At 46.9% G+C, this 18,795-nt stretch overlaps 1 protein-coding gene across 4 annotated transcripts in view; it reads right to left on the reverse strand.

Annotated features, from left to right (window-relative positions):
- adgrd1 (adhesion G protein-coupled receptor D1) overlaps nt 1-18,795 on the reverse strand; it is a 238,426-nt gene that overhangs the window by 74,547 nt on the left and 145,084 nt on the right. For all 4 annotated transcript variants that reach the window (XM_078554566.1, XM_078554565.1, XM_078554563.1 and 1 more), the window contains 2 exons: nt 10,327-10,480; nt 9,492-9,558 (listed from right to left, as the gene is read on the reverse strand). In XM_078554566.1, coding sequence (XP_078410692.1) covers nt 9,492-9,558; nt 10,327-10,480 — 221 coding nt within the window. The remainder of the gene's footprint in view (nt 1-9,491; nt 9,559-10,326; nt 10,481-18,795) is intronic.

Consider the following 18,795-nt stretch of genomic DNA (forward strand, 5'->3'; position numbering starts at 1 on the left):
CCCAAAGTCTTTTCTATTCCCCTTACACAACTGATCAGCAACAAACAAACAGGAAAGCACTGAGCACGCATTTACAAATCTCAAATCCTCAGCCTGCCTCCTGCTCCCTGCAAAGCTCAACAAATTAAACAAAGATGCAAAGACGGAGAAACAGACACTTCACCTTGACTTCACAATCATGGGAAAGAGACTTGAATAATTGATCCCACTGGCGAGAAATACTCAGTGATTGACATCATGCACACAAGTAATGCAGATTTCCATTTTAAGAATACCCTACGGAACCACGGTTGGGCTTCAATATATAATTCAGGGTTGCATCGACTCTATTCACCTATTGCACAATAAGAGCAATAAATTGCAAAGCTACAAGGGGCTGCACAAGACCAGAGGGTAGATACGTAAACTGGGTGAAGTAATGGAACTTTATTCCATCTGCTTTGCAGCAAAACGACACTGCTGTCCCCTGCTGCATAACCTGACCACTCCGAGCTGACCCTCGAGCATCCGAGTGGTCCTTTTGGAGAGTGAGAAGGATCCAAAGAACTCTTCATAGAATTATTGGATACAAAACTAGTGCCAAGGCAAGGCCAAGGCCCCATCCGACTTGTCCAGTTAAACAACCACACACAATTAATTAGGAGGGAGGGCAGAATCAACAGCTTGCATTGATATAGCGCCTTTAATGTTAGCAAAATGTCCCAAGGTGCTTCACAGGAGTAATTATCAAACAAAATTTGACATTGAACCACACAAGGAGATGTTAGGACAAGTGACCAAAAGCTTAGTCAAAGAAGCACACTTTAAGGGATGTCTTAAAGGAGGAAAGAGAGATTTAGGGAGGGTATTCGGGAGTACAGAGCCTCGGCACTTGTCTTATTTCTTTATTCTTACACAAATTCAAGGAAATTTGGAAATCAGTGTATTGCAGGAGAGTCATATTGGACTTGAAAGGTTAACTCTGTTTCTCTCTCCACAGACGCTGCCAGACCTGCTGAGTTTTTCCAGCATTTTCTGTTTTTAGTTCAGATTTCCAGCGTCCGCAGTGTTTTTCTCTTATCTGAGAATTTGTAAAGGTTGTCAAAGCTCATCACAAATATTTTAGTAACTATATTAGGGGTAGACGAAGAACCACTATTACCTCTGGTGGGTGATTTATCCTTTCAGTTTGTTGGCTTTGCTCCATATCTCTTAATCCCCTAAACATATCAAAAAGCTCTCAATCTCCATCTTGAAAGCTCCAATTAACCGCGAGCATACAAAGCCTTTTTTGAAGGAGAGAGTTCCAGAATTCCATTACCCTTTGTGGGAAAAACATTTCCTGATTTCCCATCTGAACAGCCCAGGTCCAATATTCCCCGAGCAAATGGTTTCTCTCTATCTAATGAATCCAATCCTTTTAGCATTTTGAACTTCTCTCCCAGATCACCCTTCAGTCTGCTAAACACAAGGGAAAACAAGCCAAGTATATACAACCTCTCCTCATAAGTTAACCCTCTAAGAACTGGTACAATTCTGCCAAAGTTACAGGAGAACCCATGAGATTAACCCGACCCTGCCACTGCCTCAGCTCATCTGATGCTGAAACCTCATCCATGCCCCTGTTACCTCTGGACTCAACCGCAATACTCTACTGGTTGACTTCCAATCTTTCACCCTCTGTAAACTTGAGCTCATCCAAACTCTGTTGTCCATGTCCTAACTCATTCACCTTTCACTCTCTGTGCTCACAGACCCTGCCTCCCAGTCAGACACGCCTCCATTTTTAAATTATCATCCTGTATTCTCCTCCAGCCCTACAACCCTCCAAGATCTCTAATCCTCTACAATTACAGCCACTTGAGCATCCCTAATTTTAACCGTTGGCGGCCATGCCTTCAGCTGTCCGGGCCCTAAGCTCTGGAATTCCCTCTCTAAATCCACTCTGCTTCTCTCTCCTCCTGTAAGACCCTCCTTAAATTGGACCTCTTCCACCAAGCTTTTGGTTGCCTCTTCCTAATATCTCCTCATGTGGCTCAGTGTCAAATGTAGTTAGATAACTCTCCCGAGGAGAGATGTTTCACTAGGTGAAAGTCACTACACAAATTCAGGTTGTTGTTGTTGTTGAGTGGTAGCCCCCGGCTCACGCCCTTCGCAGGTTCCACATAACGCAACAACTAACCCTATCCCACCAATTGTATTAGTAGCAGCAGATATTAATCAGCACCCTCATTTTAAATAAACACTCCACCACCACCAAGCTTTGAGTAGGAACACTTTCAGGTTAATAAAACACTAATGTTGTGACAGAATTAGAGAATCATAGAATTGTTACAATGCAGAAGGGGGCCATTCAGCCCATTGTGTCAATGCTGGCTCTCTGCAAGAGCAAGTCAGCCAGTTCCACTGCTCTGGCTTTTCCTCCATAGCCCTGCAACTATTTTTCTCTTCAGGAAATTATCCCATTCCCCTTTGAAAGCCACAAGTGAACCTGCCCTCCACCACACTCTCAGGCCGTGCATCCCAGATCCTAAACTACTCACTGCCTAAAATAACTTTTACTCATGTTGCCTGTGGTTCTGAGCCATTCCACCAATAGGGACAGTTTCTCCCTGGCTACTGTGACAGGCTGCAGCAAAAGGAGGTGTGGACAGTATACCACCCTGAGAAAGGATCTAGGACAGACTGGAATTCATCACACTCAGAGATCACCCGAACAAACTTTATCAGTGCGGGAAGTTTACCACAGCTATCATAAATCTCTTTTTAGACCGACACAAAGAGGAACAAGAACAGAGGTAAGACCCTCTCAATCCAACTCTCTCATGATTAGGTGTGGAATTGATACTATTGTGTGTCGAGCACATGGACAAACAGCCCATGATACACGCTGCTGCTGCTACTGCTGCTGCTGCTTCTACCGAATTGTTCATCACTCAAACCAATGTCCTGTTTGGACCACTGAAGAAAGAAAGAAATTGCATTTTTATAGCACCTTTCACAACCTCAAGACGTCCCAAAGTTCTTGCCAGCCAATGAAGTAGGTTTTTGAAATGTAGCTGCTCTTGTAGTTTGGGACACGTGACAGCCAACTTGAGCACAGCAAGATCCCATAAACGGCATTGTGATCATGACCAGACAATCTGTTTTTAGTGATGTTGGTTGAGGGATCCATATGGGCCAGGACACTGGGAAGAACTCCCTACTCTTCTTTGAAACAGTGCAATGGAATCTTTTACATCCACCTGAGAGGAAAGATGGGGCCTTGGTTTAATGTCTCATCTCTAAGGCAGCCCCGTCCAACAGTGCTGCACTCCCTCAGCACTGCACTGGAGTGTCAGCCTGGACTATGTGCTCAGGCCTCCAGAGCTGGACTTGAACCCAGGATCTTCTGACTCAGAGGCAGAGTGCTGTCTCCCTGAGGCACAACCGACACCTAAATACAAATTGAAAATCTTGTTTTAAAGGCTGCACCCAAATTGGGCAAATATGGAGGTCAGCCCACCCCCACGGGAATGAGAGTCTGCACTGCCTGAGTACCTCAACGTCTGGGAAGCCTGTGGATCCAGCACACGGTGGGTTAAAATGGTTTTCTGTTGAGCATGGGTCCTGTGGGATTGTGAGCCCTGTATTCGCTTTAAGGAATGGGATAAAGAGGATGATGGAATGTGTGAAGGTCACTCAGTAATGGCTGTGACAATCTGGAATGTACCAGTCTGATCACTTGTGTTAATGGGAAATGGGGCTGAACTCAAGAGGGCAACATAGCCATGGTAACAAGATATTGGAAGATAGAGGAAAGGTCTAATGGCATTTTGCTGAGACAATGTTTGTTATTCTGCTATTTCTTGTATGTATCATTGCTTCCCAGTGGGTGAAATTTAACGGGGGTCCTGCCCACTGGCTGGAGAAATGGTGGGAGATCCACGTGCCCTTTGATTGGGAGGCCCGACACTATACTGAGGTAATCAGGCAGTTATGTGGACAGCGCCAGGCGTCCCACTGGATTAAGGTCCCACTAGGGTGAAAATCCCACCCTTGAGAGCTGCCAGCCAATTAGAGGCCAGCAGCTCTACGCTATCAGCTGTGCCACCAGGAGCAGTGGTCACTGCCGGTATTGCAGAAGGATCTAGCCAGAGGATCGACCATGGGTACGCTGGAGACAGGTAAGTGGGGTTCCCAGGGCAAGGGCACATGTCCGGGAGGGGTGCTGTAGGGGTGTCGACAGCAAGGGCAGGGGGATGGATTCCTGTAGGCTTAACTATAAATACTTAAACAGGAAAAATTTGCAGGACTATGGAGAAAGGGCAGGGTAGTGGAGATCATCGGATAGTTCTTTCAAAGAGCCAGCACAGGTTCAATAGGCCAAATGGTCTCCTTCTGTGCTTTGCGATTCCATGAACTCTGCTAACTTTCCTGCCTTTTGTGCTGCCTCACTCCAATTATTTCCAGATTTCATTAACGTTTAAGAGATTCAGTCACACGAGGGGCACTTTGATGGCATTTGATAAAGTCAAAACAACCGCAGATAAACCACCAAAGCTTCAAAGCTGTTGGCCTATCTGGTACGCAGCTCCCACTACACCACTCATATTATCCAGGACTGTAAACTTCCCAGTCATTCTCCATGGGTTTGATGTTATCATTTGAAATGGCTCCCGCAACAGAGTCTGTAATTAGTGCCTGTGCAAAGCTCTCAACTTGAGCAGCGTCTCTAGAAAACTCAGGCTGGAAGCGGAGGGGCAGCTCACTGCTGGTCGATGCATTTAATCGCACTGACCAAATATTATGTTAGGACACTTGCCTGACAACTAACCTGAACAGATATGCTGCAAAGGAGATTCACCACGACTTAAACATCTTGTGCTGGAGTCGCTCCTCTCCCACTTACATATCAGACTGAACAGGCTGGGCTCTCCTGAGAGAAGATAGGAGTCTGTAGGAATTTGATTTGTTAGGGTGGATATAGAGAAGATGTTTCCATGTTGTGGGAAAGACCTGAAAAAGGGCCTTGTACATAAGGGAGTCACTAATAAATCCAATAGGGAATTCGGGAGAAGCTCTTTCCCCAGAGAGTGCCAAGAATGTGGAACTTGCTACAGGGAGCGGTTGAAGAGAATATCACAGATACGTTTAAGGGGAAATGAGGTAAACACATGAGAGAGAAAGGAATACAAGGGTATACTGATAGGGTGAGATAAAGAGGAGTGGGAGAGTGCTGATGTGGAGCACAAACAACACCATGGACCAGATGTGCCAAAAAGCCTGTTTCTGTGCTGTAGACTTTATGTAACTTGAAGTTGAGAGATTTATAACTTAGCCACTCACCCTCTCTCCTTTCTTTAACCATCTATCTGTTTGTTAGTGGGAGACTCGAGCAATGAGAGCAGTCACAGCTGAGCACAACCTGCACTCAGGGACTTCTTAGAAGGGGCCATTAAACAGGAAGTGTGAGCGGAAATCCAGCCTGATATTTCTTCTTCTCTTTACACAATAGACGAAGTTTGTCAGTCCTTCACATATAAATCCTTTACATGTAAAACCTTTACATGTAAATCCCCCACATGTCAATCCTCCACATGTCAATCCTCCACATGTCAATCCTCCACACGTCAATCATCCATGTGCCTGCCGCAGATGCATCTGCCCATGACAGTATTGGTAGGAGTGACCACCGCACAGTCATTGTGGAGATGAAGTCCCACCTTCACATTGAGGATACCCTCCATCATGTTGTGTGGCACTACCACCGTGCTAAATGGGATAGATTTCGAACAGATCTAGCAACTCAACACTGGGCATTCATGAGGTGCTGTGGACCAGCAGCAACAGCAGAATTGTACTCAAACACAATCTGTAACCTCATGGCCCAGCATATCCCCCACTCTACCATTACCATTGAACCAGGGGATCAATTCTGGTTCAATGAAGAGTGCAGGAAGGCATGCCAGGAGCACAGCAGGCATACGTAAAAATGAGGTGTCAACCTGGTGAAGCTATAAAACAGGACTACTTGCGTGCCAAACAGCATAAGCAGCAAGTGATAGACAGAGCTAAGCAATCCCACAACCAACAGGTCAGATCTAAACTCTGCAGTCCTGCCACATCCAGTTGTGAATTGTGGTGGGCAATTAAACAACTCACTGGAGGAGGAGGCTCCACAAATATCCCCATCCTCAATGATGGAGGAGCCCATCACATCAGCGCAAAAGATAAAGCTGAAGCATTTGCTATAATCTTCAGCCAGAAGTGCCAAGTGGATGATCCATCTCAGCCTCCTCTGGAGGTCCCCAGCATCACAGATGCCAGTCTTCAGCCAATTTGATTCACTCCACATGATATCAAGAAACGGTTGAAGGCACTGGATACTGCAAAGGCTGTGGGCCCTGACAATATTCAGGCAATAGTACTGAAGACTTATGCTCCAGAACTTGCCACACTCCCTAGCCAAGCTGTTCCAGTACAGCTACAATACTGGCATCTACCCAGCTATGTGGAAAATTGCCCAGGTATGTCCTGTACACAAAAAGCAGGACAAATCCAAGCCGGTCAATTACCGACCCATCAGTCTACTCTCGATCACCAGTAAAGTAATGGAAGGGGTCATCAACAGTGCTATCAAGCTGCACTTGCCTAGCAATAACCTGCTCATTGATGCCCAGTTTGGCTTCCACCAGGGCCACTCAGCTCCTGACCTCATTACAGCCTTGGTTCAAACATGAACAAAAGAGCTGAACTCCCGAGGTGAGGTGAGAGTGACTGCCCTTGACACCAAGGCAGCATTTGACTGAGTGTGGTATCAAGGAGCCCTCGCAAAACTGGAGTCAATGGGAATCAGGGGGAAAACTCTCCGCTGGTTGGAGTCATACCTAGCACAAAGGAAGATGGTTGTGGTTGTTGGAGGTCAATCATCTCAGCTCCAGGACATCATTGCAGGAGTTCCTCAGGGTAGTGTCCTCGGCCCAACCATCTTCAGCTGCTTCATCAATGACCTTCCTTACATCATAAGATCAGAAATGGGGATGTTCGCTGATGATTGCACAATGTTCAGCACCATTCGCGACTCCACAGATACTGAAGCAGTCCATGTCCAAATGCAGCAAGGCCTGGACAATATCCAGGCTTCGGCTGACAAGTGGCAAGTAACATTCACGCCACACAAGTGTCAGGCACTTACCATCTCCAACAAGAAAGAATCTAACCATCACCCCTGATGTTCAATGGCACTACCATCACTGAATCCCCCATTATCAACATCCTGGGGGTTACCATTGACCAGAAACTGAACTGGACTAGCCATATAAATACTGCGGCTACAAGAGCAGGTCAGAGGCTGGGAATCCTGCGACAAGTAACTCACCTCCTGATTCCCCAAAGCCTGGCCACCACCTACAAGGCACAAGTCAGGAGTGTGATGGAATACTCCCCACTTGCCTGGATGAGTGCAGCTCCAACAACATTCAAGAAGCTTGACACCATCCAGGACAAAGCAGCCCACTTGATTGGCACCCCATCCACAAACATTCACTCCCTCCACCAATGACGCACAGTAGCAGCAGTGTGTACAATCTACAAGATGAGCTGCAGGAATTCACCAAGGCTCCTTCGACAGCACCTTCCAAACCCATGACTACTACCATCTAGAAGGACAAGAGCAGCAGGTAGATGGGAACACCACCACCTAGAAGTTCCCCTTCATGTCACTCACCATCCTGACTTGGAAATATATCACCATTCCTTCACTGTCGCTGGGTCAAAATCCTGGAACTCCCTCCCTAACTGTGGATGTACCTAAACCACAGGGACTGCAGCGGTTCAAGGAGGCAGCTCACTATCACCTTCTCAAGAGCAACTAGGGATGGGCAATAAATGCTGGCCCAGCCAGTGAAGCCCACACGCTGTGAATTAATTATTTTTTAAATGTAGATCCTCCCACACGTAGACCCTCCTGTAGATCCTCCATGGTCCCTCCATTTGAGATCAGTCAACTTGGCTCCGAGACCAATGCTGGGACCTCAGTTAATACAATCCTCTCGGAGAGGGGAACCAGATATGAACTGTCCATGGAAGGAAGAGAAGCAAATCCTAATCCAATGGCATGATGCTTCCATCCCTTAACCCCAACCTGTTGGATTTCATTCTTAACAGGCTGGAGTAATACTTTACAGAGTTTTAATAATTTTACCTACAGTTATCATATGGTCTTTTATATCATGGTCCCTTTTAAACGAAATAATAATTGACGCATTAACTGTCTGTATTGGTACGTTATTCTTTATGATTTCTACCCCATCCAAAAATGCAAGAATTTTTGTTTAATTATTCAATTTCCTTTAGAGAATGAGAAGAGATTTTCCACTCTGTATCAGAGGAATAAGAGTCTCACTGAAATAGCAAAACCCAAACGGGAAAATGCAATAATTAGTCAGAGGAAGAAGTAAGTAATTCTGGCTGGTTTAATTTGCTATGAATTAATTGGAGCAAATGAGAATAAATGCTGCAATTTACAGTAAAACACATCAGCCAAACAGAGTCTGACTCAATCACCTGGAAATCCTCTTCACAAGATGAATTAGAACTAAAGTCCATGAATGCCCATGAACCTCAGGTCATAAGATCATGAAATCAGGAGCAGCAGTAGGCCATTCAGCCCATCGAGCCTGCTCCACCATTCAGTAAGATCTGATCGTGGCCTTAACTCCACTTGCTGGCCTGTCCCCCTTTGACATTGGAAGAGATGTGGGCCAGGATTTTCCAGACCCACAGCAGCGTATCTCCCCCAGTGAGCCATTCAAATCTCCAATTCGGCAGGACCGTAACATCCCGCTGGGCGGGAGAGGCTGTAAAATCCTGGCCGTGGACAACTTTCCAAAAACACACTAAAAATCAAACAGTGACGTAATCGGATTTAGTACTGATATCGAGAAAAGGGAAAAACAGGAAGAGGGGAAGCCGGGAGGCATTTTCAATCCCTTTTTCTTGAAGAGCTGTAGAACATAATGTTTTCACACATGAACATCAAACTGTAATGCGTGTCACACAGGGAGCGGTGAGTATAGAGGCCTGAGGGGTAAAATGAACGAGGTGTTTAAGGTGGAACTGTCTCATCTGACTGGGGGCAGTTTCCAGAAAAAGATCTCATAATGCTACGTCCAGGGGTGATGTCAGGTAACACTTCATCTCACAAAGGGTAGTGGGAAATCTGGAACTCTCTCCCCCGAAAAACTGCTGAGGTTGAGGGCCAATTGGAAATTTCAAAACTAAGTTTGATGGACTTTTGTTGGCTTGGGGTATTAAGGGTTATAGAATCAAGGCAGATCAATGGATTTAAGATACAGGTAGCCACGATCTAACTGAATAGCGGAGCAGGCTCCGAGCGGCTGGGCCTCCTCCTGTTCCAATGTCCATGTTTGTACCTAAGAGGTGGGTTCAATGCACAGCAGTCTGGGGTGGGTTGGTTAAGCAGGTTTTTGTACAGTGTGAGTCCAATGACTGACTCCAGTAATACTCACTTGTCTGCGTTGCCATAGCTATCGAAGGCTGAGGTGACGGAAACGATGCAAATCACCAAAGGTGAGCCTAAAAACAGGGAGGAGTTAGCAGCAGCCCACTTTCAGCTGTTAATCAAAGCAACACCACCAACAGTCTGACTTCTTCAATGGTCACAGGTTCGTTTAAAGTCAAGGCTACTTCAGCTGCACTTCCCTCCACTAACTAAAGAAGTGACTAGCAATCCTTTGACAATAAGGTCCACACACCTTTAAGCTGTCAGCCATGGCTAGAGTGGCTAGCACTCTTCCCCCCTGAATCAGAAAGTCATGGGTTCAAGTCCCGCTCCAGAGACTTGAGCACAAAAATCTATGCTGCCGCTTGAGTGCAGCACTCAGGGAGTGTCAGAGGAACCGCCTACCAGATGTGACCTTAAACCAAGATCCCATCTACCCTCTGAGTTGGATGTAAAAGATCGTGCAGAAGAGCAGGGGAGTTCTGCCGGGTGTTCTGGCTGCTATTTATCCCTCAACCAACATCACTTAATAAAAAAGGATCATCTGATTATTATCACAATAATCCCCTCAATAAACTTGCTGTTAATCATTACTAGCTGTATACTGCCAACCCATTGTTAGTCCCCGCTCACCATAAACATCATCATCTTGTGCAGTCTCTGCAGGATTTGATCACAATATTCAGCAAGCTTTATTAACACTGCAAGTTAAATTGTGACCTTACAATCAATCCAAATATATATTACTTAGCAAACAATAGGCGCCATTGTCCCCACTTCATCTCACTTCCCTATTTCTGCTGTTCTAGTCATCACCAGAAGCCTGTTCCAATGATACTCACCCCAGCCTATCCCATAGTAATAGAAGTGCTTGCTTTCCTCTGAGCCAAATACTTTGATAACCATGCTGTAGAGGTGGAGACCTTCAACCAACATCCAGGAGAAAACACTGAGGAAGAAGAAATGGAGGAGAATTGCCAGAGCCTTGCATGGGAGCTGGGGGGGAAGAGAACGGATCCAGTTATTATTATATCCTACATACACACCTTCCGTGTAAAATATCGGAAAAGGTCCGTTACATGGGAGGGTTCAGAGAAAACCAATATCATGACAGAACGGTTGACGTGGTCATTATCTGATTGAGGACAAATTGGTGCTGATTTCCTGTAATCCAACACTTCAAAGGGTGAAGTGTTTTGGGACATCCTCAGATTACGAAAGGTGCTATGTAAATGGAAGGACTTATTTTGTTTTGAATAAAATTACCAAAAAAAGGTAGAAAATCAATTTCAGTGACTATAATAAATGGTCATTAAGTACATCTCAACACTCATACTCATAAAGCGTGGTATGTTTTACAATTTTACCCAAAAGAAATGTTATAATGATCAGATTCAACCTCACCCATTGTAAATCATAAGGTGCAATCTCAGTTGTATATTCAGAGCAATCATTTGAAATTACAGAGAACTTCGGACAATAAACCTGTTAACCGTGCACGATGGAGTTTCCCACAGACACCAGAAAGTGGACACTCTGCAACTAATTTGATTGTAGAGGAGTCCCTTTCCAATATTTAAACTGACTTTATTGCATTCTACACTCCACAGTCCCTGTTCATCCCTTACACAAACCTCAGCTCTAATGGTTCTGACAGAGTTCCAGTGAATTATATGAAGTGTTTTAAAATGGGCTTGTTTAGCACAAATTTATACAAAGCACTTCTTCCCAGATTTGCTGTTAATTAGGACATGGCCAATTATCGAACCACATTCGCTAATTATTCCTACTCTTTGTTAAATTGTCTCCTTTTAAGGTAATTAGAATGTTGTACGTTTTCAATCTAAGAGTAGGTCCTTGCTCAGCTGTCCTACAATTAGCCTCTCTCTCTTCATTTGTACCTATGAGAGACAAAAGTTAATTGAGTATCAGAAAAAATAATAGCTATTTATTGCCGGTAATGATCCTGCAATATCTTTAATCTTTAGCAGTGTCTAATGCAGGCAAGCAGAACAGATAAATTATCAGGCAATGTTCACATATTGTAGCTTAAAATCTAACCTTCAAATCTTGGGCACAGTCATTTAGGAATTTATATATGTTAGTAATTACATAGAACGACATAAAATGAACAGCACAGAATCAGGTCATCAGTCCAACAGGTGCACATCGGCGTTAATGCTCCACGTAAGCCTCCTATTGCCCCTTTTCATCCCACCCTGTCAACATCCTTCTCTTCATATCTCCCTCATGCTCTTACCTAGCTTCCCCTTAAGTGCGTCTAACCTTTTCACTTCAACCACTCCCTGTGATAGTGAGTTCCACAGTCTCACCGCTCTCTGGATCAAGAAGTTTCTCCTGAATTCCCAATTGGATTTATTTGTGACTATCAAGTTAGTTTTGATGAAAGGTCATCGACCTGAATTGTTCACTCTCTTTCTCTCTCCACACGTGCTGCCAAACTTGCTGAGTGCCTGCAGCATTTTCTCTTATTTATAATAATTTTATTGCTTTTTCTCTCATATATTTCAGATATCCAGCATCCACAGAATTTTGATTTTGTGTGTGTATGTATGGTCTGTGATAATGAAGAGTGTGGAGAACACGGGGGTTTAGAGATTCCAATAGACAATTCCCAGAAAGTGGGAGTGTAGGTAGAGGGAGTGGGAGTGTAGGTAGAGGGAGTGGGAGTGTAGGTAGAGGGAACGGGAGTGTAGGTAGAGAGAGCGGAAGTGTAGGTAGAGAGGGCGGGAGTGTAGGTAGAGAGAGCGGGAGTGTAGGTAGAGAGGGCGGGAGTGTAGGTAGAGAGGGCGGGAGTGTAGGTAGAGAGAGCGGGAGTGTAGGTAGAGAGAGCGGGAGTGTAGGTAGAGGGAGCGGGAGTGTAGGTAGAGAGAGCGGGAGTGTAGGTAGAGAGGGCGGGAGTGTAGGTAGAGGGAGCGGGAGTGTAGATAGAGGGAGCAGGAGTGTAGGTAGAGAGAGCGGGAGTGTAGGTAGAGAGGGCGGGAGTGTAGGTAGAGAGAGTGGGAGTGTAGGTAGAGAGGGCGGGAGTGTAGGTAGAGGGAGCGGGAGTGTAGGAAGAGGGAGTGGGAGTGTAGGTAGAGAGAGCGGGAGTGTAGGTAGAGAGAGCAGGAGTGTAGGTAGAGAGGGCGGGAGTGTAGGTAGAGAGAGCGGGAGTGTAGGTAGAGGGAGCGGGAGTGTAGGAAGAGGGAGTGGGAGTGTAGGTAGAGAGAGCGGGAGTGTAGGTAGAGAGAGCGGGAGTGTAGGTAGAGGGAGCAGGAGTGTAGGTAGAGAGAGCAGGAGTGTAGGTAGAGAGGGCGGAAGTGTAGGTAGAGAGGGCGGGAGTGTAGGTAGAGAGAGCAGGAGTGTAGGTAGAGGGAGCGGGAGTGTAGGTAGAGAGAGCGGGAGTGCAGGTAGAGAGAGCGGGAGTGCAGGTAGAGAGAGCGGGAGTGTAGGTAGAGGGAGCAGGAGTGTAGGTAGAGGGAGCGGGAGTGCAGGTAGAGAGAGCGGGAGTGCAGGTAGAGAGAGCGGGAGTGCAGGTAGAGAGAGCGGGAGTGTAGGTAGAGAGAGCGGGAGTGTAGGTAGAGAGAGCGGGAGTGTAGGTAGAGAGGGTGGGAGTGTAGGTAGAGAGAGCGGGAGTGTAGGTAGAGAGAGCGGGAGTGTAGATAGAGAGAGCAGGAGTGTAGGTAGAGAGAGCGGGAGTGTAGGTAGAGAGAGCGGGAGTGTAGGTAGAGAGAGCGGGAGTGTAGGTAGAGAGAGCGGGAGTGTAGGTAGAGAGAGCGGGAGTGCAGGTAGAGAGAGCGGGAGTGCAGGTAGAGAGAGCGGGAGTGTAGGTAGAGAGAGCGGGAGTGTAGGTAGAGAGAGCGGGAGTGTAGGTAGAGAGGGTGGGAGTGTAGGTAGAGAGAGCGGGAGTGTAGGTAGAGAGAGCGGGAGTGTAGATAGAGAGAGCAGGAGTGTAGGTAGAGAGAGCGGGAGTGTAGGTAGAGAGAGCGGGAGTGTAGGTAGAGAGAGCGGGAGTGTAGGTAGAAAGGGTGGGAGTGTAGGTAGAGAGAGCGGGAGTGTAGGTAGAGAGAGCGGTAGTGTAGGTAGAGAGAGCGGGAGTGTAGGTAGAGAGAGCGGGAGTGTAGGTAGAGAGAGCGGGAGTGTAGGTAGACGGCGTGGGAGTGTAGGTAGAGAGAGCGGGAGTGTAGGTAGAGAGAGCGGGAGTGTAGGTAGAGAGAGCGGGAGTGTAGGTAGAGAGAGCGGGAGTGTAGGTAGAGAGAGCGGGAGTGTAGGTAGAGAGAGCGGGAGTGTAGGTAGAGAGAGCGGGAGTGTAGGTAGAGAGAGCGGGAGTGTAGGTAGAGAGAGCGGGAGTGTAGGTAGAGAGGGCGGGAGTGTAGGTAGAGAGAGCAGGAGTGTAGGTAGAGAGGGCGGGAGTGTTGGTAGAGGGAGCGGGAGTGTAGGTAGAGATGGTGGGAGTGTAGGTAGAGAGAGCGGGAGTGTAGGTAGAGGGAGCGAGAGTGTAGGTAGAGAGAGCGGGAGTGTAGGTAGAGAGAGCGGGAGTGTAGGTAGAGAGAGCGGGAGTGTAGGTAGAGAGAGCGGGAGTGTAGGTAGAGAGAGCGGGGGGTTGAAAAATTCCACCCGTTGTTTAGATGCAGATAGGGGGCCAGGTCCCGGTTCAGGATTTCCACTACAGAGAGGACATTACAGACAAAGAGGGGGCCCAGTGTCAATTCATCGGGATGACCCTAGTGTCCGACAACAATAGCTTTGGGGAGAGGCGGGAAACGCTGTTCCTAGTGGGGCAGAGAAAGAGCAAATTTAATAGCAGCTTCTCTAAAATGAGAAAGGGCTTTGTTAGAAATGCCATTTCCTCTGCCTGGGAAGTTGGTAACATAGGGTCATCGATTTAGAATTGCCATGGAGAAAGATTAGGAAAAATGTCTTTACACGGAGGGTTTTTGGAAGTTGTAATACTGCGAATTGTTGAGACAGGGATTATCCATCCTTTAACAAAAAACTGGATAAATATCTGAAGCAGAGGATGCAGGATCATGGCAAGAGCAGGGAGGGAGTGGGATAAGTTTTTGATTGCTTTATCAAAGAGCTAGGATAAACACCCTGTTCTCTGCAATAAGCCACAATTCAATAGTTCTAACTCTGTCCTCCTAATCCTTAGGCTAGATATCATTCCAGTCACCATCCTCCGAAACATCGCTTTCCTTCACCATGTAACGAGGCCCTGGAAGTAGTAATCAAGGTGAGAATAGAACAAAGTGTTATATTACCAGGGGGTAGGGCTCTTTGTTCTATATTCCTAGCAACGCAGGCTAAAACACTATTTACTTTCCACCCTGCACTACTTGGGTAATTTGAATGAAGGATCATTATTACCTTCAGGTCTCTTTCTTCATCCATTAGCTTTAAAAACACTCTTTGAATAGTATCAACCTACCTGCAGCTTCCCAATGATTGACATGGCAATGATTTACATTAAACAATATCTGCCACACACACATACGTTTCCCCAACCTTTTGAGATATTCCCCTAACTTGTCTTCCATTAAGTTAATCATATACCTCCTCTAGTCCAAGTTAACACTTTTGGTTTTGTGTGTGAGCAGCCATTCAGTCACTCTCTACCTACACTCTCGCCTCTGGGTAAGAAGATTGTAAACTCAAATCTCACTCCTGCCAATCCAGACTGAGTGTAGAACTAAGGGAGGACTCAATCAAACTTAAGTCTGAAATCGTATCCGTGAGTTGCACGATTCCAAAACTACCATTCAAATCTGTTAAATCAATTTCCTTAAACAAATCACAGTACAGGGACAGGGTACATTCAGTCAAAACCCAGCTCAGTCCAACAGGATGTACATTCTTGCCAATGACATTTTCATATGGAATTATTAAACTGCACTATATGTTTCCTGTGGAGGCCAGGTCATTGAGTGTATTTAAGACTGACATAGATAGGTTCTTGATTGGTAAGGGGATCAAAGGTTACGGGGAGAAGGCAGGAGAATGGGGTTGAGAAACTTATCAGCCATGATTGAATGGCGGAGCAGACTCGATGGGCCAAATGGCCTAATTTCTACTCCTATGTCTTATGGTCTTTCCATTCTTAAAGCTAAGGTTTTAGATTTTATCATCTTTACTAAGAAATACGGACGCATATCCTGTCCAATTCTTGCCCTCCCTCCTGTTCTCCATTGGTGGAAAAGCTTTCAATGACTTGACCCTTTCCGATATATTGGCCTTGGAGGGAGTGCAGCGCTAATTCTCCAGAATGATTCCGGGATTAATAGGGTTAAATTACAAGGGCAGTTTTTATAGTCTAGGTTCATGTTCCCTCGCGTAGAGAAGATTAAGGGGTGTCCTAACTGAGGTGTTTAAGACGATTAAAGGATTTGATAGGGTCAATAGAGAGAAGCTATTCCCTCTGGTTGGGGGGGCGGGGAGTCCAGAACACGGGGGCAGGACTTAAACTTTGAGCCAGGCCATTCAGGGGTGATGTCATGAAGCACTTCCTCACACAAAGGGGAGTGGAACTCTGGAACTCACTCCCACAAAAAGCTGTTGAGGTTGGGGGTCCACTGAAAATTTCAAAACTAAGACAGAGAGATTTCTGTTAGGCAAGGGCGCTGAGGGTTACCGAGATAGGGGGGTAAACGGAATTGAGACGATCCAATTGGATAACAGAACAGGCTCTAAGGAGCTGAATGGCTTCCTCTTGTTCCGATGAACCCATTCAGCTAGTTAATGATAGCTTTCCCTTTACGTGGGAGAAAATGACAGACTCATTATGACTCATTCAACAGTTTCTCATAAACACAGGTAATAATTAAAGCAATGAAACGACTGCTAAAAGTCAATCACCCAGCACAATACCAGCTCCCCCACAGAGAAGACCATTAGGATGGTTCCTCTTTCACTCTGTTCAAAGAGACAGTTTTGTTTTTCCCACATTTCTCTCTAAAGCAATGGCCCCAAGTAAAAGACACTGCAAATGAGGATCCTTTATTTCATTGCCAGAAATACATAAATTCTGGTGAAAGCATTTAAATTGCTCATGAATTTCATACACTCCACACAGCAGACACTCAGCAGCTCCTGGCTTCTGCATATCTCTGGCTTTTGAGCAGTAACACTGCACCCACACACCACAGGCAACTGGACTGTGATGTGAGTGAGAGATTGATGCTCGTAATCTTTAGTAAAAGTATTATTCAGTTTGGAATGTGGAATTTATCATTTTCTCCACAATAGATGCTGAGTCTCAGATGTGACTCTGGGGGCGGGGTGGGGTGGTGGGGGGGGGGGGTCAGAGGTTCTGAGTCAGAAGGTTGTGGGTTCAAGTCCCACTTCAGATACATGAGCACAAAATCCAAGCTGACACTCCCAGTGCAGTACTGAAGGAGTGCTGCACTGCCAAAGGTGCCATCTTTCAGGTGAGACGTTAAACCAAGGCCCCATCTACCCTCTCAGGTGGACATAAAAGACCCCATGACGCTATTTTGAAGAAGTGCAGGGGAGTTCCTCTTGGTGCCCCGGCCAACATTTACCCCTCAACCAACATTACTACAACAGATCTTATTGCTGCTTGTGGGAGCTTGCTGTGCACAAATTGACTGTCACATTTCCAACATTACAAGCGAGGACTACACTTCCAAAATGCGTCGTTGGCTGCAAAATGCTTTGAGACACCTTGAGGTTGTGAAAGGTGCTGTATAACCAAGTTCTTTCATGACCTGATACATCTCGCCAATGTCGATTGAGGGACAAATGTTAAACAGGATACCGGGCAAAACTCCCACTGCTCTTCTTTGGATAGTGCTGTGTAATCATTTACATCCACCTGAGAGGGCAGAAGGGGCCTTGGCTTGATGTCTCTTCCAAAAGAGGGCACCTCCGACAGTCCAGCACTCCCTCAGTACAGACCCTCTGACAGTGCAGCACTCCCTCAGTACTGACCCTCTGATAGTGCAGCACTCCCTCAGTACTGACCCTCCGACAGTGCAGCGCTCCCTCAGTACTGACCCTCCGACAGTGCAGCACTCCCTCAGCACTGACCCTCCAACAGGGCAGCACTCCCTTAGTACTGACCCTCTGACAGTCCAGCACTCCCTCAGTACTGACTCTCCGACAGTGCGGCACTCCCTCAGTACTGACCCTCCGACAGTGCAGCACTCCCTCAGTACTGGCCCTCAACAGTGCAGCACTCCCTCAGTACTGACTCTCTGACCGTGCAGCACTCCCTCAGTACTAACCCTCTGACAGTGCGGCACTCCCTCAGCACTGACCCTCTGACAGTGCGGCACTCCCTCAGTACTGACCCTCTAACAGTGCAGCACTCCCTCAGTACTGACCCTCTGACAGTGCAGCACTCCCTCAGTACTGATCCTCCAACAGTGCGGCACTCCCTCAGTACTGACCCTCTGACATTGCAGCACTCCCTCAGTACTGACCCTCTGACAGTGCAGCATGCCCTCAGTACTGACCCTCTGACAGTGCAGCACTCCCTCAGTACTGACCCTCTGACAGTGCAGCACTCCCTCAGTACTGACCCTCTGACAGTGCGGCACTCCCTCAGCACTGATCCTCTGACAGTGCAACACTCCCTCAGTACTGACTCTCTGACAGTGCAGCACTCCCTCAGTACTGACCCTCTGACAGTGCGGCACTCCCTCAGTATTGATCCTCTGACTGTGCTGCAGCACTCCCTCAGTACTGACCCTCTGACTGTGCAGCACTCCCTTAGTACAGACCCTCTGACTGTGCAGCACTCCCTCAGCACTGATCCTCTGACAGTGCAGCACTCCCTCAGTACTGACCCTCTGACAGTGCAGCACTCCCTCAGTACTGACCCTCTGACAGTGCAGCACTCCCTCAGTACTGACCCTCTGACAGTGCGGCACTCCCTCAGCACTGATCCTCTGACAGTGCAACACTCCCTCAGTACTGACTCTCTGACAGTGCAGCACTCCCTCAGTACTGACCCTCTGACAGTGCAGCACTCCCTCAGTACTGACCCTCTGACAGTGCGGCACTCCCTCAGCACTGATCCTCTGACTGTGCAGCACTCCCTCAGCACTGACCCTCTGACTGTGCAGCACTCCCTCAGCACTGACCCCTGACCGTGCAGTATGGCCCATGGTTCCTTAATGTGCAGCACTGCCTCAGCACTGACCCTCAGTACTGCACTGGAAGTGTCAGGCTGGGTCATGTGCTTAAACCTCTGAAGTGGGACTTGAATATGGGACCTTGTGCTACCACTGGACTAAGTAAACACCTGGCTGCAAAAGCACTGAAGCCAGTGGGAAAGAATTAATACT

Source organism: Cetorhinus maximus, chromosome 12, assembly GCF_964194155.1.
Source record: "Cetorhinus maximus chromosome 12, sCetMax3.hap1.1, whole genome shotgun sequence".
Lineage (NCBI taxonomy): Eukaryota > Metazoa > Chordata > Chondrichthyes > Lamniformes > Cetorhinidae > Cetorhinus > Cetorhinus maximus.